Source organism: Nomascus leucogenys, unplaced genomic scaffold (assembly GCF_006542625.1).
Source record: "Nomascus leucogenys isolate Asia unplaced genomic scaffold, Asia_NLE_v1 Super-Scaffold_361, whole genome shotgun sequence".
NCBI classification, from domain to species: Eukaryota; Metazoa; Chordata; class Mammalia; order Primates; family Hylobatidae; genus Nomascus; species Nomascus leucogenys.
In genome coordinates, this window is record NW_022095772.1 from 1,523,247 (window position 1) to 1,549,210 (window position 25,964).

The 25,964-nt window shown below is 50.3% G+C and overlaps 1 protein-coding gene across 9 annotated transcripts in view; it reads left to right on the forward strand.

Moving 5' to 3' along the window:
* Window positions 1–23,795, forward strand: part of TEP1 (telomerase associated protein 1) — a 60,093-nt gene extending 36,298 nt beyond the window's left edge. For 4 of the 9 annotated variants that reach the window (XM_030808359.1, XM_030808358.1, XM_030808357.1 and 1 more), the window contains exons 13-55: window positions 540–708; window positions 1,210–1,368; window positions 1,548–1,625; window positions 2,568–2,698; window positions 3,011–3,070; window positions 4,239–4,397; window positions 5,525–5,701; window positions 5,956–6,076; window positions 7,040–7,164; window positions 7,436–7,549; window positions 7,641–7,758; window positions 7,917–8,111; window positions 8,229–8,404; window positions 8,502–8,658; window positions 8,793–8,972; window positions 9,431–9,523; window positions 9,790–9,922; window positions 10,083–10,233; window positions 10,461–10,594; window positions 10,746–10,834; window positions 11,102–11,216; window positions 11,672–11,912; window positions 12,094–12,217; window positions 13,033–13,157; window positions 13,285–13,384; window positions 13,603–13,758; window positions 13,903–14,115; window positions 14,385–14,538; window positions 14,613–14,858; window positions 15,867–16,027; window positions 16,264–16,377; window positions 17,603–17,710; window positions 18,331–18,463; window positions 18,558–18,634; window positions 18,739–18,871; window positions 18,995–19,131; window positions 19,274–19,398; window positions 20,485–20,628; window positions 20,801–20,897; window positions 22,341–22,446; window positions 22,544–22,776; window positions 23,213–23,317; window positions 23,547–23,795. In XM_030808359.1, the coding sequence (XP_030664219.1) occupies window positions 540–708; window positions 1,210–1,368; window positions 1,548–1,625; window positions 2,568–2,698; window positions 3,011–3,070; window positions 4,239–4,397; window positions 5,525–5,701; window positions 5,956–6,076; window positions 7,040–7,164; window positions 7,436–7,549; window positions 7,641–7,758; window positions 7,917–8,111; window positions 8,229–8,404; window positions 8,502–8,658; window positions 8,793–8,972; window positions 9,431–9,523; window positions 9,790–9,922; window positions 10,083–10,233; window positions 10,461–10,594; window positions 10,746–10,834; window positions 11,102–11,216; window positions 11,672–11,912; window positions 12,094–12,217; window positions 13,033–13,157; window positions 13,285–13,384; window positions 13,603–13,758; window positions 13,903–14,115; window positions 14,385–14,538; window positions 14,613–14,858; window positions 15,867–16,027; window positions 16,264–16,377; window positions 17,603–17,710; window positions 18,331–18,463; window positions 18,558–18,634; window positions 18,739–18,871; window positions 18,995–19,131; window positions 19,274–19,398; window positions 20,485–20,628; window positions 20,801–20,897; window positions 22,341–22,446; window positions 22,544–22,776; window positions 23,213–23,317; window positions 23,547–23,669 (5,989 nt within the window). In that variant the 3' untranslated portion in view covers window positions 23,670–23,795. Of the gene's footprint in view, window positions 1–539; window positions 709–1,209; window positions 1,369–1,547; window positions 1,626–2,567; window positions 2,699–3,010; window positions 3,071–4,238; window positions 4,398–5,524; window positions 5,702–5,955; window positions 6,077–7,039; window positions 7,165–7,435; window positions 7,550–7,640; window positions 7,759–7,916; window positions 8,112–8,228; window positions 8,405–8,501; window positions 8,659–8,792; window positions 8,973–9,430; window positions 9,524–9,789; window positions 9,923–10,082; window positions 10,234–10,460; window positions 10,595–10,745; window positions 10,835–11,101; window positions 11,217–11,671; window positions 11,913–12,093; window positions 12,218–13,032; window positions 13,158–13,284; window positions 13,385–13,602; window positions 13,759–13,902; window positions 14,116–14,384; window positions 14,539–14,612; window positions 14,859–15,866; window positions 16,028–16,263; window positions 16,378–17,542; window positions 17,711–18,330; window positions 18,464–18,557; window positions 18,635–18,738; window positions 18,872–18,994; window positions 19,132–19,273; window positions 19,399–20,484; window positions 20,629–20,800; window positions 20,898–22,340; window positions 22,447–22,543; window positions 22,777–23,212; window positions 23,318–23,546 lie in introns of those variants that run through there. The other 5 variants (XM_030808361.1, XM_030808363.1, XR_004029018.1 and 2 more) reach the window with 5 other exon arrangements.
* The last annotated feature ends 2,169 nt before the right edge of the window (window positions 23,796–25,964 follow it).

Sequence of the window (25,964 nt, forward strand, 5' to 3'; positions counted from 1 at the left end):
TCTTTGTGTGAACCAATTGTTTCACTGGCGGTTGCAGAATGAGGGTTTTGTCATTCCTCCATATTTTTTAACTGGAATTTTAAAAACAGCCTCCCTTATCAACTATATTTATTTAGTTACCCTGAAATAGATTGTATGGGAAAGGTGGGATGAATATTCAATTTATTCTCCTTTAATTGCCAGCTTTCAGAGTAAGGAGTTAGCATTTGTTTTTTAAAATACAATTTAAAACTATGCAGCCATTAAATCTTGCTTCATGAAGTAAGAATGGATTCATGTGGTAAGTGTAGCCAGTGGGTCTACAGGTGACTTCCCCTCTCCTACCATGAGTGTGGATTAGAAGAATCCTATAGGATGGGGGCAGAGGGAAGCTCTCTCCCAGTCCTCTACACCAGAAATGGAGTGGGCTGTGGAAGGGGGTGTGGTGCTTGAGGGAGGGAGAAGACTCAATACTTAGTGGCAACTTCTCATCTCCCCATCTGCCTCTAAGGGGCAGATAAGTCCCTGAGCCCCTGTGTCTGTGTCTTTCTTGCCTGTAGACAGTGGAAATATGACGGTGAGATGCTGAACAGGTACCGACAGGCCCTAGAGACAGCTGTGAACCTCTCTGTGAAGCACAGCCTGCCCCTGCTGCCAGGCCGCACCATCTTGGTCTATCTGACAGATGCTAATGCAGACAGGCTGTGTCCAAAGAGCAACCCACAAGGGGTGAGAAAATAAAAAGCATCCTCCAAGGGGTTGGGTTGGTAGGATGCTGGGGATCCTGAGCGGTATCCTGTTCCCAGAGCTGGTTTTCCCAGGCAAACACTCAGACTGAAATAAATGATATGAATTTGCTTCCAAGTATCAGTCCTTGGTTCCTAGGGACAATTCCTAGGATGTTGTTTCAACCAGATTTATGGATTATAATACTAACATTTCACCTTTGGCTAGTACTTGGTACTCTCTAAATTTCCATCACCAAAATATGTCTCACTTTCACCTTACTACATCCCAGTGTTGAACTTGAGCAGGGATCCTGGCTCCTCTCTTCCTCCCTCCACAGTCAGCTCCTCTTGAGGGCTGCTGAAGCTGACCCCTCCTAACTTGGGATTTTATGCCTTTTCTTATTCCCTCAACCCAATGGAAGGGTTTGGCCTCCAGGGCTGGCTGGGCGAGGGTGAATTCCAAAGCAGGGAGTTTTATTTCCCCTGACACTTGTCCAATCAGCCCCCGCTGAACTATGCGCTGCTGTTGATTGGGATGATGATCACGAGGGCGGAGCAGGTGGATGTCGTGCTGTGTGGAGGTGACACTCTGAAGACTGCAGTGCTTAAGGCAGAAGAAGGCATCCTGAAGACTGCCATCAAGCTCCAGGCTCAAGTCCAGGTCAGACACTCAACACCCACCATCCAAAAATACATGAAGGACGCAGGCCTGGGAATAGCCCAGATATTTGGTCAAGGCACAGATAATACACAGTTCTGAAGATTTCCCAAGCAGACTGCAAGACTGCAGTGTTTGTCGCTTACTGTGCAACCACATAACATGAAGTTTCTTTCCTTCAGGACTTTGATGAAAATGATGGATGGTCCCTGTATACTTTTGGGAAATACCTGCTGTCTCTGGCTGGCCAAAGGGTTCCTGTGAGTATTAATCCCTGAGAAACCCTCTGCCTCCCGCACATTTTCCTCTGCAACTGATATATTTCATTTCTTGACCTTTAAAGCTGACTTCTCCAACCACATACAATAGTCAGATCAGCTCTCTACTGGCTACAACCCCCTACCCAGTGGTGTGCTGGTAAATATCTAACAACCAGCTGCCTAGAAAAATAAGCCTTGGTTAGTAGCATCTGCTAAATTTCCATGGTGTAAACAGTCCTACCGTGGCTGATCTCAAGCTATCAACATGATGCTACTGAACGTAGAGTTGGGAAAAGACGCTCAGGAGCACACTGCTGTGTAGTATTCTCACAATCCTGATACAATAGGTGTAAATAAGCACGAGTAGATAATAGTAAAATGTAGTAAAATTATTAGGAAGTTATGCATTTTGAGTATTTATTAAATTTGTTTTATTTTCTGATTTTTATTTTTTGAGACAGTGTCTCACTCCGTTGCCCAGGCTGGAATGAAGTGGCTCAATTATAGCTCACTGCAACTAAAACTCCTGGGCTCAAGTGATTCTCCTGCCTCAGCCTCCCAAGTAGCTGGGACTACTGGTGTGTGTCAACATGCCCAGCCACATTTGTTTTAAATATAACTTATTTAATTTTTTAAATGTTTACAATTTAATGTTTAATAATGTCCATCTTTAACAACTGCCCACAAACTTCCTGAAAACTTAACAATCAGCTCTCTTGAGCCTGAATGAGCCAGCTGCAGTATACCACTGCCCCACTCCAACCTCCACTTTGATGTCGCCTGTAAGTTAAAATGTAGTGGCTTCCCTCATTCTATGTGCTCTCAGGAGAGGTACTCCTCTCAGAGTTATCCTAATCCTCCTGTCCTCAGAAAGCTCATGTCTTAATGTCCTGGGCTCTCTAGCATCCCTTCTCTAGCATCTTCTCCCCTTTCATGTTACAGGTGGACCGGGTCATCCTCTTTGGCCGAAGCATGGATGATGGAATGATAAATGTGGCCAAACAGCTTTACTGGCAGCGTGTGAATTCCAAGTGCCTCTTTGTTGGTATCCTCCTAGGAAGGGTACAATACCTGTAAGGGTGCTTATACTTCCTGCCCAGTGTCGGAAATTAGTGGTCTATGTTTCCTCTCTACGCCTGCCAAAGCATAGGACCCTCCCACTTGGCAGGGATCTCCCCAACTCTGCCTTCTCACCTCTGCTGCACTTCAGGTGGATACTTTAGCCTAACTCGGTACCTCTCCGTGAGAGTCCACCCTAGCCCTAGCCTACCACATAACCCTATTAAAGGTGCAGAAGTGGGGTTGTCATCTTGGGATGTTAGTGTGCAGTGATTGTGTTCCAGGTATTGTTTGTGATGGTTAGTGACTGCTTCTTCCTTTGCCAGGTCAACAGATTTGAATCCCAATGATGTGACACTCTCAGGCTGTACTGATGGGATACTGAAGTGAGTACAGACTGGATACTGAAGGCTTGGAGACTTGGTTAGAAAGTTTTTAGGAGATTGTCTATTCCAGTCACTTTTTTTTTTTTTTTTTGAGGCACAGTCTCACTCTGTCGCTTCAGGCTGGATACAGTGGCCGAATCTTGGCTCACTGCAACCTCCATCTCCTGGGTTCAAGCGATCCTCCTGCCTCCGCCTCCCGAGTACCTGAGACTACAGGCATGCACCACCATGCCTGGCTAATTTTTGTATTTTTAGTAGAGACAGGGTTTCACCACGTTGGCCAGGCTGGTCTTGAACTCCTGACCTCGTGATCCACCCGCCTCAGCCTCCCAAAGTGCTGAGATTACAGGCGTGAGCCACCGTGCCTGGCTCCAGTCACTTCTTTTTTAAAGTAAGGTAGTTCACTCCTCTTTTACAGCCATCCAGGCATAGCAGCAACACAGTGTCACAGGGACCCGGGCACTTTTATTGCTCCACGATCCTCAAATACTCAGCTTCTACCTCATAATTCAATATGTCTGCTTCAGCTCCAGCCATCTTGGTATTCAGCCAAGTTTGTATTATATCCAGTAGGAAAGAAGAAAAGGGACATGGGAGATTTCACTGTCAAGAGTTGGCCATGTCACTGTGGCTTCTGTTCAGTTCTTGATCTGGAGAAAATTACATCTATTTAAGCTAAAATTATAGAAATCTTTTCACCTTTTTTTTCTCTGTCTCTCTATCCTTTGCCTTCTTATTTACTTGTTTTCTCCCCTGGCTTTTCCTTTGGACACCATCCATTTCCCTCAACTCCTGTTAGGAAGCCTCAGGCACATTCCTCCTTCTCCAGGGAGCCTTTATGGCTGGCACAGAGCTCCTCAAGCCCAGACTGGGATGGCTTTAATTTTTACACCTTTCCCTAGCCCATTGCCCCGGCCCAACAGCAAGTTTGTGATTACCATGCACAGCAGGAGGAGCTAGAGCTGGGCTTCTCTTTTCCTTCATTCCTGTGGTTCTGCATCCTCATTTATTTTAGTCTTCATAAACTGCTTATGGTCATCTTCTTGAGGAGCTTCACTTAACTGGTGACCAAACCTAGACGTATCTTTTCTCCCCTGCCCTTTTCGGAAGACCTCACTGATTTTGACCTGTGGTATTCTACTCTCATTTGTCTTGTTATTTATGTCAGGTTCATTGCAGAGCATGGGGCCTCCCATCTTCTGGAACATGTGGGCCAAATGGACAAAATATTCAAGATTCCACCACCCCCAGGAAAGACAGGGGTCCAGTCTCTCCGGCCACTGGAAGAGGACACTCCAAGCCCCTTGGCTCCTATTTCCCAGCAAGGGTCAGTCTGTGTTTCTATGCCTTTGTGAATTGGGAGGGGCTGCAGTCAAGCCTTGGGAAACTCTGGGGCTGAAATTCTAGCTGGTGAGGTGCCGCTTGTTCTCTTCAGGAAGGCATGCTTCTTCTTTCTCAGGCGGGGGTTTCTCTACCACAGGGAGTTGTCAGATTGTGAGCAAGCCCGCCTGGCCAGTTGCTTAATTTCTTAAAGCTATAGTGTCTTGCTGGGTGCGGTGGCTCACACCTGTAATCCCAGCACTTTGGGAGGTCGAGGCGGGCAGATCACCTGAGGTTGGGAGTTCAAGGTTAGCCTGTCCAACATGACGAAACCCTGTCTCTACTAAAAATACAAAATTAGCTGAGTGTGGTGGCGCATGCCTGTAATCCCAGCTACTGGGGAGGCTGAGGCAGGAGAATCGCTTGAACCCTAGAAGCAGAGGTTGCGGTGATCCGAGATTGCGCCATTTTACTCTAGCCTGGGCAACAAGAGCAAAACTCTGTCTCAAAAAAAAAAAAAAAAAGCTATAGTTTCTTGATTGCTAAAATGGAGATAATGATAGTGCTTACCTCACAGTGCTGTCATGAACAAACAGTAAGTACATAAAAATGATTACCAGAAAAAGGAGAGGTGTATAAGAAATAGCAACTGGGCTTTAAATTCCGGGGCCCTGCAGTTGAGACCGCTAGCAGGTGCTTCTCTGAAGACCTGCTGGGCACCCGTCTGCTGTCTGTTGTGCCTGGCTTGTGCTCAATGCTAAAGGGTGATCACAGGCCGGGTGCGGTGGCTCACGCTTGTAATCCCAGCACTTTGGGAGGCCAAGGCGGGTGGATCACGAGGTCAGGAGATCGAGACCACGGTGAAACCCCGTCTCTACTAAAAATACAAAAAAATTAGCAGGGCGTGGTGGCGGGCGCCTGTAGACCCAGCTACTCGGAGAGGCTGAGGCAGGAGAATGGCATGAACCCAGGAGGCGGAGCTTGCAGTGAGCCGAGATCGCGCCACTGCACTCCAGCCTGGGTGACAGAGCGAGACTCCGTCTCAAAAAAAAAAAAAGGGTGATCACAGCAGTGTTTGTGGATTATGCGGTGGGACTATCCCTAGACTGAGCGCAGCCCTCTGCTTATCCCCAGATGGCACAGCATCCGGCTTTTCATTTCATCCACTTTCCGAGACATGCATGGTGAGCGGGACCTGCTGCTGAGGTCTGTGCTGCCAGCACTGCAGGCCCGAGCCGCCGCTCATCGTATCAGCCTTCACGGAATTGACCTCCGCTGGGGCGTCACTGAGGAGGAGACCCGTAGGAACAGGTGTGGGGGATGCAGAGAAGAGGGGCTGGGTTGGGGATGAGGGGCAGCTTGAGTGGTGGACCTGAGGTGGGCAGGGTTGGGGCTGCAAGAATGGATGAGGGTGAAGGCGGGAGTCGCTCCTTGGATACTAACAAGAGCAGCCTACCTTCTCTTTTCTCAGTTGCGAGCCAAGGCCCTGTCTCCCTATTTGTGCCTATGTTCCCTGATACCATGCCCCCAGTGACTCCCACATGTCCCTATAACCATGCTTACAGACAACTGGAAGTGTGCCTTGGGGAGGTGGAGAACTCACAGCTGTTTGTGGGGATTCTGGGCTCCCGTTATGGATATATTCCCCCCAGCTACAACCTTCCTGACCATCCACACTTCCACTGGGTAAGGCAGACAGGTTTGGAGGAGGGCTGGGGAGGAAGCAAAGGTTGGGGCAGAGGCTGGGAGAAGCCATACTCTGTCAGAAACCCTGGGACTATGAACAGGCAGGTCCTTGAGACTTGAAGTGAAATACAGGCCGAAGATACTGCAAGTGACCATGCTCTAGATGAGAAAAGTCCTTTGAGAAGTGCCTCTGGGGTTGGCCAAGAGCAAAAGTAAGAGAGTGGGTCTGCTTAGGTGTTGCCATCAGATAGATCTGGGTACTGATCTCCCTTCTGCCATCTACAAGTTGTGTGGCTTTGTGTGATGCAGCTTACTCTGACCTAGCCTCAATTTCCCTATATTAAAGAGAAGCAATGACATTTACATTGGAGGGTTATTATGAGAATTAAATGTCTGTAACAGGGCCAGGTGCAGTGGCTCACGCCTGTAATCCCAGCACTTTGGGAGACCAAGGTGTGTGGATCACCTGAGGTTAGGAGTTTGAGACCAGCCTGGCCAACATGGCGAAACCCTGTCTCTACTAAAAATACAAAAATTAGCTAGGCTGGTGGTAGATGCCTGTAATCCCAGCTACTCAGGAGGCTGAGGCAGGAGAATTGCTTGGACCCAGGAGGCGGAGGTTGCAGTGAGCCGAGGTTGTGCCATTGCACTCCAGCCTGGGCGACAAGAACAAAACTCAGTCTCAAAAAAATAAATAAATAAATAAAACAAAAACAAAAGTCTGTAACAGAATACTCAATACATTACAGACATTCAGTGAATGTTAGCTCTTAGTGCCTTGTTCCAGGAAAAAAAATAAATAAATAAATAAAAAGCATTAGCTATTAGCTATATTTTATTGCTTGCGCCTGGAGGGAAGGAGAGAGGAACATCACAGATACAGGAGGCCTGGGGCCTTGGCAGGTTTGGAGGGAGGGTCATTGTGGCCTAGGACTAAACCCACTGTCTCCGCCCTCCCCGCAGGCCCAGCAGTACCCTTCAGGGCGCTCTGTGACAGAGATGGAGGTGATGCAGTTCCTGAACCGGAACCAACGTCTGCAGCCCTCTGCCCAAGCTCTCATCTACTTCCGGGATTCCAGCTTCCTCAGGTACTGTCTGTTGCCTGCAGGTCGGGGCTCCTTCCCCAGAAGGCCAGACAGGCTAGTCTTCTCTCCTCAGTATTCAGAGTATAGAAGGGGAGTGCTATGAGGCAGAAATAGGACTCAGCATGCCTTTGCAGCCCCACGTCAGCCTTGGTACTGGAGTCAGGAGCTCTCTTCTTGAGGAGCTTCAGGAAATTACAGCTATGTCTGGTGGTTGGTGGAGGGAGGCTGGCTGGGGTCTGAGTCTACTCCAACTTTTGGGGTCTTTGGTGGTCAGCTCTGTGCCAGATGCCTGGAAATCTGACTTTGTTTCTGAGTCTGAAGAGGCCGCATGTCGGATCTCAGAGCTGAAGAGCTACCTAAGCAGACAGAAAGGGATCACCTGCCGCAGGTGAGCTGAGGGAGGTAGGGAGCACCTGTACAGAGATGTGGTGAGAGGAGCCGGGCCTGCTCTGACCTGGTTGTGCTTGATTTGCCCACAGATACCCCTGTGAGTGGGGGGGTGTGGCAGCTGGCCGGCCCTATGTTGGCGGGCTGGAGGAGTTTGGGCAGTTGGTTCTGCAGGATGTATGGAACATGATCCAGAAGCTCTACCTGCAGGTCAGCAGAAGCACTGGTGACCAGAGGCCTGGAGAGGGACATGGGGTGGTCTGGGTTGTCCTGGGTAGGAAGTAGCTTGGTGGGGGCTCTGTGAGTTTTAGCCTGGGAGTGCTGAGGAGCATGGCACCATGGATAGTCACTGACCCATTTACCCTCAGCCTGGGGCCCTGCTGGAGCAGCCAGTGTCCATCCCAGACGATGACTTGGTCCAGGCCACCTTCCAGCAGCTGCAGAAGCCACCAAGTCCTGCCCGGCCACGCCTTCTTCAGGACACAGTGCAGCAGCTGATGCTGCACCACGGGAGGCTGAGCCTGGTGACGGGGCAGTCAGGACAGGGCAAGACAGCCTTCCTGGTACAGAGTCTCGGGCCTGGGCGGGAGGGAGGGAAGGCTGTGTGGGCTAAGGAGGTAAGGCACAGGGAGCTCAAGCATGTAAAATGTGACCATGTTTTCTGTTCCTGTCCCATGCAGGCATCTCTTGTGTCAGCCCTGCAGGCTCCTGATGGGGCCAAGGTGTCACCATTAGTCTTCTTCCACTTTTCCGGGGCTCGTCCTGACCAGGGTCTTGCCCTCACTCTGCTCAGACGCCTCTGTACCTATCTGCGTGGCCAACTAAAAGAGCCAGGTGCCCTCCCTAACACCTACCGGTGGGTATCCCCCAATGAGCCCAGCCTTGTTGATGCCCATGTACCACCCCTGCTTTTCTTTCTCTCCCACTGACCCTGACTTCCTCTCCATGTACAGAAGCCTGGTGTGGGAGCTGCAGCAGAGGCTGCTGCCCAAGTCTGCTGAGTCCCTGCATCCTGGCCAGACCCTGGTCCTCATCATCGATGGGGCTGATAGGTTGGGGGACCAGAATGGGCAGCTGATTTCAGACTGGATCCCAAAGAAGCTTCCCCGGGTGAGTGTGAGAAGGAGGTGGGTGTCAGGAGGCAGGCTGGGGAGGAGGAGGGATACGGCTCGGAGGAGAGGGGCCTCTCCAATGTGGTTCTCCTTTTCTTTCTGCCTTCCTGCCCCTTTGCCCAAATATCACAGTGTGCACACCTGGTGCTGAGCGTGTCTAGTGACGCAGGCCTAGGGGAGACCCTTGAGCAGAGCCAGGGTGCCCACGTGGTGGCCTTGGGGCCTCTGGAGGCCTCTGCTCGGGCCCGGCTGGTGAGAGAGGAGCTGGCCCTGTATGGGAAGCGGCTGGAGGAGTCACCATTTAACAACCAGGTTGGGTTCTAGGCCGGGGCCGGTGGGTGTGTGGGGTGAATCTGGGAGCTATGAGGACCTGGGGTGCTGAGGCTGCTAGCTGCCTTGCACAGACCTGCTCCTTTGTTTTCTCAGAAATTCTGTCCATGGGAAGTTGTTAATAAGAAAACTGTGATTCCTGATCATGTCACCCAGCCCTCTTCCCCCGGTGAATGGCCTTTCCGGGGCCTCTCGGGGTGAGGGGATGAGTAAAGTGGTTTTTGGTGGGGTAGGCCGAGCCACAGGGGTTTTCTGGCAGGGCTGGCTGGGCAGAGCGGCGTAGGAGAGGGATGGTTTGTGTCCTGGGGTGATGCCATGGCCCTGGCGTCTGCTGGGGACTCTCAGAGGAGGAGCTGCCCGGCAGAGGGGCTGCTGCTGGGGCAGAGGGCTGGCTGCGGGCAGCCCTCCTGGACCCCACCCTGAGTCCTGAGTCTTGCCAGATGCGACTGCTGCTGGTGAAGCGGGAATCGGGCCGGCCGCTCTACCTGCGCTTGGTCACCGATCACCTGAGGCTCTTCACGCTGTATGAGCAGGTCGGTTCTTGTCACCTTCCGAGTCCTAATCACCACTTCCCCTTCCCTCTTCAGCTGCTTTGTCTCATCCCTATCCCACGTCCTTTGCTGTCTTGTGATCACCCACTCCCTATCCTCGCCTCATACCTCGCCTCACTTCCCTCCTACTGTTGTTCTTTACTTTTCCATTCCTCCACACTGTCCTCCTGCTGCCCCTTCCCTATCCCACAACCCAGGCTGCTTCTCCTCCCACCACACTGAACAAGGCTGTCCTCCCGCCATCCTAGGTGTCTGAGAGACTCCGGACCCTGCCTGCCACTGTCCCCCTGCTGCTGCAGCACATCCTGAGCACACTGGAGAAGGAGCACGGGCCTGATGTCCTTCCCCAGGCCTTGACTGCCCTAGAGGTCACTCGGAGTGGTCAGTGCTTGGGGTGGGTGGTTTGGGACGCTGAGGGCCAGGGTTCGGATTACATTGGCTCCATTGGGGTCTCAGCAGGCAGTGCAAGGAGAGACTGGGTGTGGTGGGGGCAGGGACACTGTATGGTTAGATGAGGGCCTCAGAGAGCTTGAGTTTTCAGGTTTGACTGTGGACCAGCTGCATGGAGTGCTGAGTGTGTGGCGGACACTACCGAAGGGGACTAAGAGCTGGGAAGAAGCAGTGGCTGCTGGTAACAGTGGAGACCCCTACCCCATGGGCCCGTTTGCCTACCTCGTCCAGAGTCTGCGCAGGTACAGGTGCCCCAGCTGAGCTCCCGCTGACCTCTCTGTGCCTTCCCTTCTTTGAGCCAGGGCCCTCTGTATAGCTTCAACAACTGGCTCCCAGACCATGAATGGGCTACTGCTCCAGCTGCTCCAGTTTCCGCTATTCGAGGGGGTAATAGGAGCCCGCTGCTGTGCCAGGATGCTCACTGACAGGCCTCTTCCTTCTTCTCTCTCCCTTCCTCATACGATGACAGTTTGCTAGGGGAGGGCCCTCTGGAGCGCCCTGGTGCCCGGCTGTGCCTCCCTGATGGGCCCCTGAGAACGGCAGCTAAACGTCGCTATGGGAAGAGGCCAGGGCTGGAGGACACGGCACACACCCTCATTGCAGGTGACTGCAGCCCAAGCCAGCCTGGGTGCTGAGTGTGGAGCTTGGGCCTGGAGGCCAGGACCATCCACTGTGCTGCCATCTGCTGGCCAGCTCACCTACTGCCCTTGGGAATGATGCAAGGCTGAACCTTTCTCAATATCTCTTCATGCAGCTCAGCTCTGGAAGACATGTGACACTGATGCCTCAGGCACCTTCCGAAGTTGCCCTCCTGAGGCTCTGGGAGACCTGCCTTACCACCTGGTTAGTTCCCAGACCCCATAGACACCTTTCCCAAAGTGAGTGCTTTGGTTGTTCTGAGACCCCTCTCCCCCTTACCATCTCCACCATCACCGCTGCCATTACCCCTCCCAAACTCCCTTGACCTCTTTCCTTTCAGTTTTCCTGCCCTTCTTCCTCAAGTCCTTTGTCCCAGCTCACATCCTATCTCTGTATCCAGGTTCTGAGACTAAACTGTCCCTTCTCGTCAGCCCCTTCGTATTCCTAATGAATTCAATCTGACCTTCTCAGCTCCAGAGCGGGAACCGTGGACTTCTTTCGAAGTTTCTTACCAACCTCCATGTGGTGGCTGCACACTTGGAATTGGGTCTGGTCTCTCGGCTCTTGGAGGCCCATGCCCTCTATGGTGAGATGAGTCACTGGCTGGATTCTTCTCTGAGATATGGGGCTCCAGGGTGTGCTTATGGGGGCCCTGCTCAGGGTTGGGGCAGGGGTATGGGTGTCAGGGAAAAAAGATTCAAATTTCCATTTCAAGTCGAAAATGCCAAGACGGTGAGCACGTGACTCTCAGGAGACCTTTCACCTTGATCTCTTGGACCAGAGATTCTTCAACTTTATTTAGTTAGCATAAACCTATCTAGGAGACTTGTTCAAATTGCAGATCCTTGGGTCTCCATATTCTGGTTCCCTAGGTTTGGAGTGGGGCCCAAAGCTTTGTACTTTTAAGAGATATTCCTGATATAGGGCCAGAGGGCCACACTTTGAGACTTACTATTGTAGACACACCATATGGTTTTATTTGGTGCTGGGGCTAATGGGGTCCAGCTGGCTCCCCAGTGACATTCTGCCACCCTTTTATAGCTTCTTCAGTCCCCAGAGAGGAACAAAAGCCCCCTGAGGCTGACGTCGCGGTGTTTCGCACCTTCCTGAGGCAGCAGGCTTCAATCCTCAGCCAGTACCCCCGGCTCCTGCCCCAGCAGGCAGCCAACCAGCCCCTGGACTCACCTCTTTGCCACCAAGCCCCACTGCTCTCCCAGAGATGGCACCTCCAACACACACTACGATGGCTTAATAAACCCCAGACCATGAAAAATCAGCAAAGGTAAGACCTTGACCCCAGACCCTGGTAAGCCCAGCAGAGAGCAAGCTGCAGCTCTTTCTGAAACTGAGGAATAGGGATGACCAGAAACACTGGACAGGGATCCAGGCACAGAAGCACAGAAATCAACTCCTGTTTGCATTCTCTCGTTTATTTCCTCCCTTTCTTCCTACTCTTTCTCTAGCTCCAGCCTGTCTCTGACAGTTTCCTCATCCCCTACTGCCGTGGCCTTCTCCACCAATGGGCAAAGAGCAGCTGTGGGCACTGCCAATGGGACAGTTTACCTGTTGGACCTGAGAACTTGGCAGGTATGACAATCAAGGAGGGGCAGAATTTACCCTCTGAAAATCCGTGCAGACTGCCCTGAAGCCCTAGATGAGCCAAACACACCTGTTATCACTCTGATTGATTCAGCAACTTTACTGCCTGCACATCAGCTTAAAGGGCTTGGTCAAAAAATCAATCACACAGCAAATATTTGCTGCACACCTTCCATTTAAGGCACTGTGCTAAGCATTGCAAGAAACACAGGACTTGGGACCTTGTCATTGCCCACCAAGTGGTCAGTTTTGTTGGGAGATAAGACATACAAGGTAAAAAAGGAACCAAAACATTGCCATGTAATCTAATTAAGACCTGAGTGAGTTGTGCAGTTATAGGAGGACATAGGATAGAGAAGGGCAGGCACTCTTGTTCGGACAGGGAACCTGAGCAAAGACACAGGGGGAGAATGTTCCCTGTAAATTGCTGGGAATTATGGTAGCACAGAGTGCTTTTGGGAGGCTATTAGTACATTAGGCTGGAGAAGTAGTCCTAGAACCACAGCCTCTTTCTATCCTCTTTACACTCATGTCATCCCCTACCCCATGTAATCCCATTTTCTCAGACCCATCAGAATCTTCTGTAACTTGGGGAATAGGTATGGGGTTTGGAGTAGGGGAGAAAATGTGGCCCCACTTGGATCACGACGCTCCCAGTTGAACGTGTGCTTGACTTGCAACATAGAGAGCCAAGGCCTCATGACCTTTGTGCCTTGGCCTTCTTTTTGGGTGGGGCCTGGAGTGGTGGGACTTGGAGGGTCAAGGGGATGGCCTGAGCTGCACTTCCTCACCTACTATCACAGGAGGAGAAGTCTGTGGTGAGTGGCTGTGATGGAATCTCTGCTTGTTTGTTCCTCTCCGATGATACACTCTTTCTTACTGCCTTCGACGGGCTCCTGGAGCTCTGGGACCTGCAGCATGGGTGTCGGTAAGGGGTCCTCCCCGCTTCTCTTGGAGTGAGGGCCTTCCCCATTTCTTAGAAGCCCCAGGAGAAGGAAATGAGGAGGGAGCTGATGGCCAGGGTCCAGAGGACTGACTTCATCTTCCTGGGATAGGGTGCTGCAGACCAAGGCTCACCAGTACCAAATCACTGGCTGCTGCCTGAGCCCAGACCGCCGGCTGCTAGCCACCGTGTGCTTGGGAGGATGCCTAAAGGTAAGACTTGGGGTCTGCAGTGGTCAGAGTGGCCCTGAGCCATGACTCACCCTCGTGAGGTTGTTCTCTCAGTGCGGCAGAGGCTGCTGACTCCCTGGCCAGAGAAGGCCTTCCCTGCTGAGGGCAGGGTAACTGGACAAGGTTGCTCCTGGAGGTCTGGGACTGAGAAGTTCAGGCATCTCTGTTCAGCATCCTGATTCCTCCTCTCTCTCCCTCAGCTGTGGGACACAGTCCGTGGGCAGCTGGCCTTCCAGCACACCTATCCCAAGTCCCTGAACTGTGTTGCCTTCCACCCAGAGGGGCAGGTAATAGCCACAGGCAGCTGGGCTGGCAGCATCAGCTTCTTCCAGGTGGATGGGCTCAAAGTCACCAAGGTAAGAAGGTCCAGTGTAGCTCTTGAGGGAAGCACAGGAGGACAGGAGTGGAGGGTGGCAGAGAACAGACAGTAGCATTCTGGGTCACTTTAGGATTTTGCTGAGAGCAGTTCTTCACGTTTCCATTTCTACCTCCCTGTGTAGGACCTGGGGGCACCCGGAGCCTCTGTCCGTACCTTGGCCTTCAATGTGCCTGGGGGGGTTGTGGCTGTGGGCCGGATCGACAGTGTGGTGGAGCTGTGGGCCTGGCGAGAAGGGGCACGGCTGGCTGCCTTCCCTGCCCACCATGGCTTTGTTGCTGCTGCGCTTTTCCTGCATGCGGGTTGCCAGTTACTGACGGCTGGAGAGGATGGCAAGGTCAGCTTGCGGAGGGCTGGTGGTGGGTTGTGAGGAGGAGTAGCAAAGGCAAAGAATATCTTGGCGGGGGTGGGGGTCCTTTGTCGAGGAGACTGTGGAGCAGCTTGGATTGCGGGAGCCACACGGAGGGGGTGCCGCTGTGTGCAGGCGCAGCTCTCATGAGACGAGTCTCTGGAAGGAGGACTTTAACGGGGGTGGCTGTAACTCAAAGCAGGGAGGAGGACCGGGTGCTGGAGGTGGTATCCTTAAGCCCTTTTCTTGGTTCCCAGGTTCAGGTGTGGTCAGGGTCTCTGGGTCGGCCCCGTGGGCACCTGGGTTCCCTTTCTGTCTCTCCTGCCCTCTCCGTGGCACTCAGCCCAGATGGTGATCGGGTGGCTGTTGGATATCGAGTGGATGGCATTAGGATCTACAAAATCTCTTCAGGTACTGAAGGGGGAATGGGTGGGTTTTTGAGCCTCTAGGAAGAGCGCAGCCCCTACCCCCCACCCCTTCCCAAGTGTCTTCCTCCCTTGTTCTCTCTCATTCTCTAGGTTCCCAGGGGGCTCAGAGTCAGGCACTGGATGTGGCCGTGTCCGCCCTGGCCTGGCTAAGCCCCAAGGTGTTGGTGAGTGGTGCAGAAGACGGGTCCTTGCAGGGCTGGGCGCTCAAGGAATGCTCCCTTCAGCCCCTCTGGCTCCTGTCCACATTCCAGAAGCCTGTGCTAGGACTGGCCACTTCCCAGGAGCTCTTGGCTTCTGCCTCAGGTACTACTAGACAGTGGGCAGGGTTAACAAATTTCTGTTCTTTTATTTATTTTTTTTAAGACAGAGCTTCACTCTTGTTGCCCAGGCTAGAGTGCAGTGGTACGATCTCGGCTCACTGCAACTTCTGCCTCCTGGGTTCAAGCAATTCTCCTGTCTCGGCCTCCCGAGTGGCTGGGATTACAGGTATGCACCTCCATGCCCAGCTAATTTTGTATTTTTAGTAGAGACGGGGTTTCACCATGTTGGTCATGCTGGTCTCGAACTCCTGACCTTAGGTGATCTGCCCACCTCGGCCTCCCAAAGTGCTGGGATTACAGATGTGAGCCATCGCACCTGGCCCACAAATCACTGTTCCTTTTAAAGACACCGATACCTTTCTCCAAGTTGTATGTATATGTGTATGAAAATACACATGTGTGATTTTGTTTTACAACTTTCAAAGTGCTTTTGAATGCCATTATCTTGCGTAATCTGTTTAGACTGTTTCCACTCATTCCTTCACCCTCATTCTGGGACCTCTAAACTCCCAGTAATCCTTTGAGTTTCTGCCCCGTGGGAAACTTTGCTGTGTAAAGGGATAGGTTTCCCTTAGAAGGAGAGAGAGAGATGTTGAGGTGAAAATGTAGAATGGCCTAGGCCCTCTCTAGGAGGGAGACCTGGTCCTCACAGGTCGCGAGGTGGAAGTGACACTGGACACTTGAGAAGAGGAGGGGTCTGGAGCAGCTGCTGTGGGAGTGCAGTTAGAGAAGCAGAGACAAGGAACCATGTTCCTGGCCTGAGCTGTGGAGCTGGAGCTGGGAGTGCCGGGCGTTCCTGTCCTATGTACACACTTGCTGATGACCCTTGCCCAGGGCCTCTCCACAGCCTTGTGACTCCCTGCATCCCTCCCCTGGAGCTGTGCCTCAGGTGTCGCCCTCAGCCCCCATGGCCGCTCCTGTCTTTGGCCTCCCAGGGCCTGTCTGGCTTCCTCTTTCAGGAAGCTGCTCCCTCTCTCTCTTTCCAATGCAGAGGATTTCACAGTGTGGCTGTGGCCAAGGCAGCTGCTGACGCAGCCACACAAGGCAGAAGACTTTCCCTGTGGCACTGAGCTGCGGGGACATGAGGGCCCTGTGAGCTGCTGTAGTTTCAGCACTGATGGAGGCAGCCTGGCCACCGGGGGCCGGGATCGGGTGAGCTGCCAAAGGATGCAACCCTGGGGTCCCATAGCCCCCCTAGTTCCTAGATTTCTTAACAACCCATTTCCCATCGCTTCCTCCTGCTTTTTGTTTTGACAAGTCTAGTATAGATCTGTCTGCCTGTGCTTCCTTGTGCCCCCTCTTTCCTTGAAATTTCTGGCCTGAAATGGTTCCAGGGTTCCCATCCTTCCTTTGGTCCTGACTGCTCCTTCTCCATGGGGCCTATCCAGAGTATCCTCTGCTGGGACGTGAGGACACCCAAAACCCCTGTTTTGATCCACTCCTTCCCTGCCTGTCACCGTGACTGGGTCACTGGCTGTGCCTGGACCAAAGATAACCTACTGGTGAGTAAAGGGCCAGGGGTGGCACAGAGCCCAGCTGGGTTCCTGGGGCAAGACAACACTCCCCACCTCATCCTTTTTCTGGCACCCATTAATAATAGTAATAGCTAATATTTGTCACCCTTGATATGTGCCAGGCATTGAACTAACCTCTTCTCATATATTGCTTCACTTAATCTTTACAACACCCTGTAAAGTAGATACTCCTTTTATCTCTATTTTTCAGACAAGGAAATTGAACTCAGAACGTTTCCAAGGTCAATGATGAAGCTGAGCCAGCGAGCTCTCTAATAAGAAAGCCTAGGGCTGGGCATGGTGGCTCACACCTGTAATCCCAGCACTTTGGGAGGCCGAGGCGAGTGGATCACGAGGTCAGGAGTTCAAGACCAGGCTGACCAACATGGAGAAACCCTGTCTCTACTAAAGATACAAAATTAGCCGGGCGTGGTGATGCATGCCTGTAATCCCAGCTACTCAGGAGGCTGAGACAGGAGAATCACTTGAACCCGGGAGGCAGAGGTGGCGCCATTGCACTCCAGCCTGGGCAACAAGAGCGAAACTCCATCTCAAAATAATAATAAAAATATGGACAATAGCTACCATTTATTATATGCTCACTGTGTGCCAGGCAGCATGCAGCATGCTAAGTCCTTTTTTTTTTTTTTTTTTTTTTGAGACAGAGTTTCACTCTTGTTGCCCAGGCTGGAGTGCAGTGGCGTGATCTCTACTCACTGCAATCTCCACCTCCCAGGTTCGAATGATTCTCCTGCCTCAGCCTCCTGAGTAGCTGAGATTATAGGCACCTGCCACCATGCCCAGCTAATTTTTTGTATTTTTAGTAGAGATGGGGTTTCCTCATGTTGGCCAGGCTGGTCTCGAACTTCTGACCTCAGGCAATCCACCTGCCTCGGCCTCCCAAAGTGTTGGGATTACAGGCGTGAGCCACCATGCCCAGCCTAAGTCCTTTATGTAGACGCACTCAGCCCCACAACCACCATATCAGATAGGTAGATTATCATTATACTCATTAAATAGTTGGGAAACCCAAGGCTCAGAAAGAGAAACAGACCACAAAGCAGAAAGTAAGGAGTGACAGAGCTAGGATTTGAACCCAGGAGAACCCAGGCCCTTAATTACATGGCTTACTACCTTCCACCCTACATTACAGACATACCAAAATGCTGGAGGGATGCTGATAACCCCACTCCTCTGACTTCTGACTCTGCAGATATCCTGCTCCAGTGATGGCTCTGTGGGGCTCTGGGACCCAGAGTCGGGACAGCGGCTTGGTCAGTTCCTGGGTCATCAGAGTGCTGTGAGCGCTGTGGCAGCTGTGGTGAGAAAGCAATGGAGATCCCACTGGGGGGTATCTCTGGAAGGGCTAAGCAGACTTTGGGAGACGGTGCATGGAGTATCTAATGCCAGAGGCAAAATGAGCATAAAAATGAGATACCTGGAGATTAGGCAACATAGTGAGACCCCCCAACTCCATAAAAAACAAAAATAAAAATTAGCTGGGTACCATGGTGCATGCCTATAGTTCTAGCTACTCAGCAGGCTGAGGTGAGAGATCACCTGAGCCCAGGAGTTCAAGGCTACAGTGAGCTATGATGAAACCACTGCACTCCAGCCTCCAGTGTGACAGAATGAGATCCTATCTTTAAAAAAAAATAAAGGAGAAAAAGAAAATGAGATACTTGGGACTGGATTATGGTGTTGAGGCTAAGGGTTGGTGTAAAGGGAGAGAGGAGGGCATGAAAACACAGCCTCTTGGTATCACGAACTTGAGCCACCCAACCCCACTGTCCTGAGCCACCCAACCCCACTGTTCCTGAGTTCTCCTCTGTCATTGACATCTTCCATGCTCCTAGTGCTCAGCCCACCTCTGTGGAGGGAGTTCTGTTTCCCATGTCCTGCTCAATATGACTCTGCTCTGATCTTGTGCTCTGTGGGCAGGAGGAGCACGTGGTGTCTGTGGGCCGGGATGGGACCTTGAAAGTGTGGGACCATCAAGGTGTGGAGCTGACCAGCATCCCTGCTCACTCAGGACCCATTAGCCACTGTGCAGCTGCCATGGAGCCCCGTGCAGGTAACAAAACATCAGCCACCTCCCCTTCCCTGCTGCCTCTTCTTTTCTCCCCTGCTCCGTCCCTTCCTCTGACTCAGTCTTTGTGTCTTGTCAGCTGGACAGCCTGGCTCAGAGCTTCTGGTGGTAACCATCGGGCTAGATGGGGCCACACGGTTATGGCATCCACTCTTGGTGAGTTCCTGCAAGGACCAGAGTCAAGGGAGGTGGGGAAGGTATGTGGAATAACCTTCTGTTGTGCCCACTCCCATGAGCCCATCTCCATCCCTTCCTCCTAGGTGTGCCAAACCCACACCCTCCTGGGACACAGTGGCCCAGTCTGTGCTGCTGCTGTTTCAGAAACCTCAGGCCTCATGCTGACCGCCTCTGAGGATGGTTCTGTACGGCTCTGGCAGGTTCCTAAGGAAGCAGGCGAGTGAGGCTTGGAGAGAGACAGGGTGTATTACTGGCACAAAAAAAAGGTCAAGGGTGGCCTGATATCTCTTATCCCAGCAGTATCCCAGCTCCTAATGAAACACTTCCTTTCTTCTCCAGATGACACATGTGTACCAAGGAGTTCTGCAGCCATCACTGCTGTGGCTTGGGCACCAGATGGTTCCATGGCAGTATCTGGAAATCAAGCTGGGGAACTAATCCTGTGGCAGGAAGCTAAGGCTGTGGCCACAGCACAGGTGAGTCGGTGTACCCTTGGTTCTTTGTGTGTGTGAATTCTACCCTGGCTGGGCATTAGAGGTTGCATCTGTGCCTGGGAGGGAAAAGGTGGTGCATCCTGGCTCATCAGAAGCACTGAACTGAACTTGTTGTGTACACCAGGCTCCAGGCCACATTGGTGCTCTGATCTGGTCCTCGGCACGCATCTTTTTTGTCCTCAGTGCTGATGAGAAAATCAGCGAGTGGCAAGTGAAACTGCGGAAGGGTCCGGCACCCAGAAATTTGAGGTGAAACAGGCTGATGGGTTAATGGGATAGAAACAGCAGTCTCCTCACTCCTGGCATTTTACCCAAATCACTGCACTTCTGCTTCTGAACTAGGTCAATTGGATGTTAGTTACTGAGCGAGACATTATTTTCTGCTTTTGTCCATGGCAATGTAAATGAATAATTCTCAGGTGCCTACTTGATGCCAAGCTCTGGGCCAGGCAGTATGAATCAGTTACAGATGAAATTCATCCTTTAATTAAGGAAGCTCACAGTAGAGGAATATGCATATAATTAAACCACCAGCACTATTCAGACTGACTAGTGCTATAATGAAGATACACACACACACACACACACACACACACACACCCATACATATTCCTGGGGCTTCAAAATTTGAGAAATTGTGGGAAGGAGTTGGTATTTAAGATTGGACACCTAACAGAATGAGTAGGAGTTTTCTGGACCAGTAAGAGAAGGGAACAGTGTTTCAGGAAGATGAAGGAACATGTACAGAAGATATGGAGATGTTGAGAATGTGTAGTATATTCTGGGTATAGCCAGCTCCTTGGATTCCTGGTGGGAGTAAGGGAAATGGAATTGAATAGATAAACTGGGGTCAGGCTGTAGAGGGCACAGTGCTAGGAATTTTGGGTGGAATAATGATCTGGATTTTATAAAGAGAACTCTGGTGGCAGTATGGAAGATGGATGGTAGTAGAGAGATACTAAAGGTAAGGAGACCACGTTTACACCTGTAGCTATAGCCTAGGAAAGACATAATGTGGGCCTGACCTGGGCTATAGAGACGAGAAGGGGAGATGCAGATTTAGGCATGTGTTACATCCACAGACCTTACTAGTGAATTGGAGGTAGAGAGGGAAGGAAAAGCCAAGAATGTCAGAGATTCCTAGTTTGAGCAAGTAATGGGATGGCACTGATGAATACTAATGCTAAAAACACCAGGAAGTGGAACAGGAGTTTCAGGGAAGGTAATACATCCTGCTTTATACTTCGTTCCTGAGGAATTCATGTGGGATTGAGGAGCCTGAGAGAGGTTAACTAAAATAGCATCTTCCTCTGTCCATGTACTTTTTTGAGCTAGTCTTCACCTGAACCGAATTCTACAGGAGGACTTAGGGGTGCTGACAAGTCTGGGTTGGGCTCCTGATGGTCACTTTCTCATCTTGGCCAAAGCGGATTTGAAGTTACTTTGCATGAAGCCAGGGGATGCTCCATCTGAAATCTGGTAAGATCCAAAATGCCATTTCCTCCTGAGCTGGGGAAAAAGGAAACGTGAATTAGTGGTTATCCTGAGGTTGAGTCTAACTTAGAAGAAAACTCTGGAGTCTTAAAGAGAGATGTTCTTCTCTTTACCTCTTTAAATCCTGGGCTCAACCTATTCCTTTCTTACAAACCAGGAGCAGCTATACAGACAAGCCTATGATATTGTCCACCCACAAGGAGTATGGCATATTTGTCCTGCAGCCCAAGGATCCTGGAGTTCTTTCTTTCTTGGTAAGTCCTATTTGAGTGTGTGCTAAAGCAAATGTTCTTCTAGGACCAGTGTTTTTACACCTTGGTGCCCGTCGTGGAGGATAGGGAAGGGAAAGGCAGTGGGCTGCAAATCCTCCTATCCTCCTTCAACTGGGGCAGTTCTAATTTAGGACATTGTATGTTGGGTTCCTATGTAAGATTTCACTGGTACAAGAAAGGACTCTACCATTTTAGAAAGCCGTGGAAAACCATAAACCTAGAAGTTTTCTCAATTGCATTTTTTCCCGTGTCTCTCTTGTCTTGCCTCTATGAATAATAGCATCTTGAGGGCAAGGACTACATCTTGTTTTTGTCATCATACTTAGCAGTTACTTAATAGATGTTCAACACTTTTTGGATTGAGTGTGCCAAAGCTAGCTGTTCACTTCAAATGCAGGTTCCTGGGAGCTGCTTGTTATTGGGAAGATTATGAAATCCTGACCTGCTACGCACTAAAGTTATCTACTAAAGCCTATTCATGAGCCAGTGATTCCACTCCTAAATATATACCCAAGAGAAGGGAGTACATATGTTCTGCAAAGCTGGGTACAAGAATCTTCATAGCAGCTCTATTCATCATAGCTAAATATTAATAAATAGAAAGGGGATAAATAATTTGTGGTATATTTATACAATGGAATGCTACATGGCAAAAAAATTAATGTGATACTGCATGCTCATGAATGGAATAATACAGACATACCTCGTAGGCATTATTCTGGGCAAAGGAAGCCAGTTACAAAGGAGTACATACTATATGATTTCACCTAAATGAAGTTCAAGAACAAGCAAGACTAATTTCAGTCGACAGACATTAGAATATTGTTAGCTTTTGTGGTGATGGTCTGGTATTGATGGGAAAGGGACATAAGGGCAATTTTCTGAGGTGATGGAAATGCTCTACATCTTGATCTGTGGGGTGACTGCATGGGTGGATGCACATGTAAAAATACATCGCGATGTACATTTAAGATTTGTTCACTTAGCCAGGTGTAGTGGCTCACGCCTGTAATCCCAGCACTTTGGGAGGCCAAGGCCAGTGGATCACCTGAGGCCAGGAGTTCGAGACCAGCCTGGCCCACATGGTGAAACCCCATCTCTACTAAAAATAAAAAAATCAGCTGAGTGTGGTGGTGTACGCCGGTGGTCCCAGCTACTTGGGAGGCTGAGGCAGGATAATCGCTTGAACCCAGGAGGCAGAGTTTGTAGTGAACTGAGATCATGCCACTGCACTCCAGCCTGGGCGACAGAGTGAGACTCTGTCTCAGAAAAAAAAAAAAAAGAAAGATTGCGCACTTGATTGTATCTAAGTTATAGTTAAAAAGAAAAAAATTCCTGACCAGCCCAGAGCAGAAAACTGTTGCTTTGTCTGGTACAAGTTGACTCATATGGGTAGGCTAAACAAAATTATCTGTCCTTTCACAGAGGCAAAAGGAATCAGGAGAGTTTGAAGAGAGCCTGAACTTTGATATAAACTTAGAGAATCCTAGTAGGACCCTAATATCGATAACTCAAGCCAAACCTGAATCTGGTGAGTGGTAACAGGAGGACCTGAGGAGCCGGGAGATGGCCCAGGGTGGATGGCAGATCCCTGAGACTTGGCTCTAATTCTGTCCTTAAAATGGCAGAGTCCTCATTTTTATGTGCCAGCTCTGATGGGATGCTATGGAACCTGGCCAAATGCAGCCCAGAAGGAGAATGGACCACAGGTAACATCTGGCAGAAAAAAGCAAACACTCCAGAAATCCAAACTCCAGGGACAGACCCATCTACCTGCAGGGAATCTGATGCCAGCATGAATACTGATGCCAGCATGGATAGCGAGCCAACACCACAGCTAAAGACACGGCAGCGTAGAAAGGTGAGTTTGAAGGAAGGGTCAGACATACTAGGGGAGGGCTGGGAGCAGTGGCTCATGCCTGTAATCCCAGCACTTTGGGAGGCCGAGGCGGGCAGATAATGAGGTCAGGAGATCGAGACCATCCTGGCTAACACGGTGAAACCCCGTCTCTACTAAAAAATACAAAAAATTAGCTGGGTATGTTGGCAGGCGCCTGTAGTCCCAGCTACTCAGGAGGCTGAGGCAGGAGAATGGTGTGAACCCGGGAGGCAGAGCTTGCAGTGAGCTGAGATCACACCACTGCACTCCAGCCTGGGCGACAGAGCGAGACTCCATCTCAAAATAAAAGAGAAGTACTAGGGGAGGAGGGCTCTAGGTCTGACACAGCGCACTGTGATGCTTCTCTGAGGAGGGGCCCTGAGAACTCACCATCCTGCTCTCCCCTTTCCTCTTTGAGATTCACTCGGGCTCTGTCACAGCCCTCCATGTGCTACCTGAGTTGCTGGTGACAGCTTCAAAGGACAGAGATGTTAAGCTATGGGAGAGACCCAGTATGCAGCTGGTAAGCGTGTGTGTGTGTGTGTGTGTGTGCTCACACACACCTATCCCAAAGGGATGTCACAAGACAGCAAACTTAGAAAGGGCAAAAGATCAAAATTCTGTTTTCTTCAATCACTTGCAATGTATGACTAACCTGTTTCTAAATAAAAGGCATTAATGTGAGAAAAAATGTTAGTAAGGAGGCCCTAGGCTTGTAGCCCTGACCTCCTCTGTTTTTCTTCCCATCGTAGCTGGGCCTGTTCCGATGCGAAGGGTCAGTGAGCTGCCTGGAACCTTGGCTGGGCGCTAACTCCACCCTGCAGCTTGCCGTGGGAGACGTGCAGGGCAATGTGTACTTTCTGAACTGGGAATGAAGATGTGCCACTCGGGAAAAATGATACCCCTTGTGCTAGAGATGCAAAGCCTGAAGACACTGGTAGCTTTTAATAATTATAAAATTAATAATTTCTTGATAATTATAAAAATGAAGTGTCAAAAAATCTCAAGTGTAGGCCTGCCTGTGTTCTCATGTGGATTTAGAACAGGAGGATATTCTATGTATATGTATATGTACATTCTAATGTGTGTCTCTTCTTATTTAACATTAATCCTTACTAGAACCACAAGAAAGTGAATGAAATCTTTAGTAGGTACTCTTTTGAAACTAGATTTTAGAATTCTTGCATCACTCATGGGCCCTAGGACCCTAGGATGCCATTCTTGCCAGGAGGAGGAATGAGAGTGATGTTGGCCAACATTCAATTTGAACAGAGCATGGAAGACCTTTCAGTTCATCGAGAAAGAATGAGGGAGGGAGAATAAGTCAGTCATGCATCAGGGCATTTAGAAAGAGCTATGTTTCTGTCACAGACAGCCCTTTTCTCAGAACTATCCAGAGGAGGCCGGGCATGGTGGCTCACGCTTGTAATCCCAACACTTTGGGAGGCCGAGGCGGGCGGATCATGAGGTCAGGAGATCGAGACCATCCTGGCTAACACGGTGAAACCCTGTCTCTACTAAAAAATACAAAAAATTAGCCAGGTATGGCAGCGGGCACCTGTAGTCCCAGCTACTTGGGAGGCTGAAGCAGGAGAATGGCGTGAACCCAGGAGGCGGAGCTTGCAGTGAGCCGAGATCTCACCACTGCACTCCAGCCTGGGCGACAGAGCGAGACTCTGTCTGAAAAAAAAAAAAGAACTACCCAGATGAGAGGTGAGGAGCCAAGCCATTGAAAGCGGAACAAACCTTCTGGTTTTCCCAACTTCTGACATGACTTCCAACTTTAGTCAATATGGTAATTGGCATTCTCAGAAGAGATCACGAAAGTGTCTTACTCTCTCTCAAATTGAAATTCACGAAGATTAAAACTAACTGAGAGGTGGCACAATCATAGCCATGAACTCTAATTTTCTTTTTTTTTTTTTTTTTTTTTTTTTTTTTTTTTGAGACGGAGTCTCGCTCTGTCACCCAGGCTGGAGTGCAGTGGCACGATCTCGGCTCACTGCAAGCTCCGCCTCCCGGGTTCACGCCATTCTCCTGCCTCAGCCTCTCCGAGTAGCTGGGACTACAGGCGCCCGCCACCACGCCCGGCTAATTTTTTTTTTTTGTATTTTTAGTAGAGACGGGGTTTCACCGTGGTCTCGATCTCCTGACCTCGTGATCCGCCCGCCTCGGCCTCCCAAAGTGCTGGGATTACAAGCGTGAGCCACCGCGCCCGGCCTGAACTCTAATTTTCTTAAGTAAAAAACCTTTTTTTTTTTTTGAGACAGAGTCTGGCTCTGTCACTTAGGCTAGAGTGCAGTGGCACGATCTCGGCTCAGTGCAACCTCTGCTTCCTGGGTTCAAGCGATTCTCCTGCCTCAGCCTCCTGAGTAGCTGGGATTACAGGTACCCACCACTGCGCCCGGCTAATTTTTGTATTTTAGTAGAGATGAAGTTTCAGCATGTTGGCCAGGTGGGTCTCAAACTCCTGACCTCAGGTGATCTGCACACCTCAGCCTCCTAAAGTTCTGGGATTACAGGCGTCAGCCATCGTGCCCGGCCCATAAAAGAACTTTATTATATTCCTAAAATTCAATCATATGGAAGAATCTATTGAGCAGTTTAGCCTTTGCTTAACTTTCCTCCTCTCTGTTACTCCAGCCTTAGCTGGGGTGTTTTGTAGAATTTTCAGAGCATGGAAGACAGACAACTAGAGCTTCCTCCTGCCCTTGGCCCATGCTTTTAGGAGAGCAAAAGGCAAAAGATTGAAACCAGTGACTTTAGTTTCCTCAGGCCCTTTCTTTCTAAGGGTTAAAGAAGAAGGAAATGTCTTCTGTGGCCAAGAATTCAAGGACTTGTAGGAGACAAGGGATTTTGTCCTGGTTTGGTAGGTTTCTCTCGGAGAAATACCACCACACTCTGGTCTAGAAATGAGTTTTGAAGCCTTGGGGAGTTAAAGGGCACTGAGTTTTGCTCTCACTGTACCCTGATTCCAGGTTTTACATGGAGAAATCACCTGAGGGACTTGACTTTATTTCTATCCAATGCCCTGGTTTCCATCCTGACCAGAGGATGATGACATCAGCTGATAGGCCATGCTTCTATCTTCTCTTATGTGCCTCATGCCAAGCCTCGAAATATACCTTCTGGACCATTATTTCCACATCTACCTTGTGACTAGAAGTCCT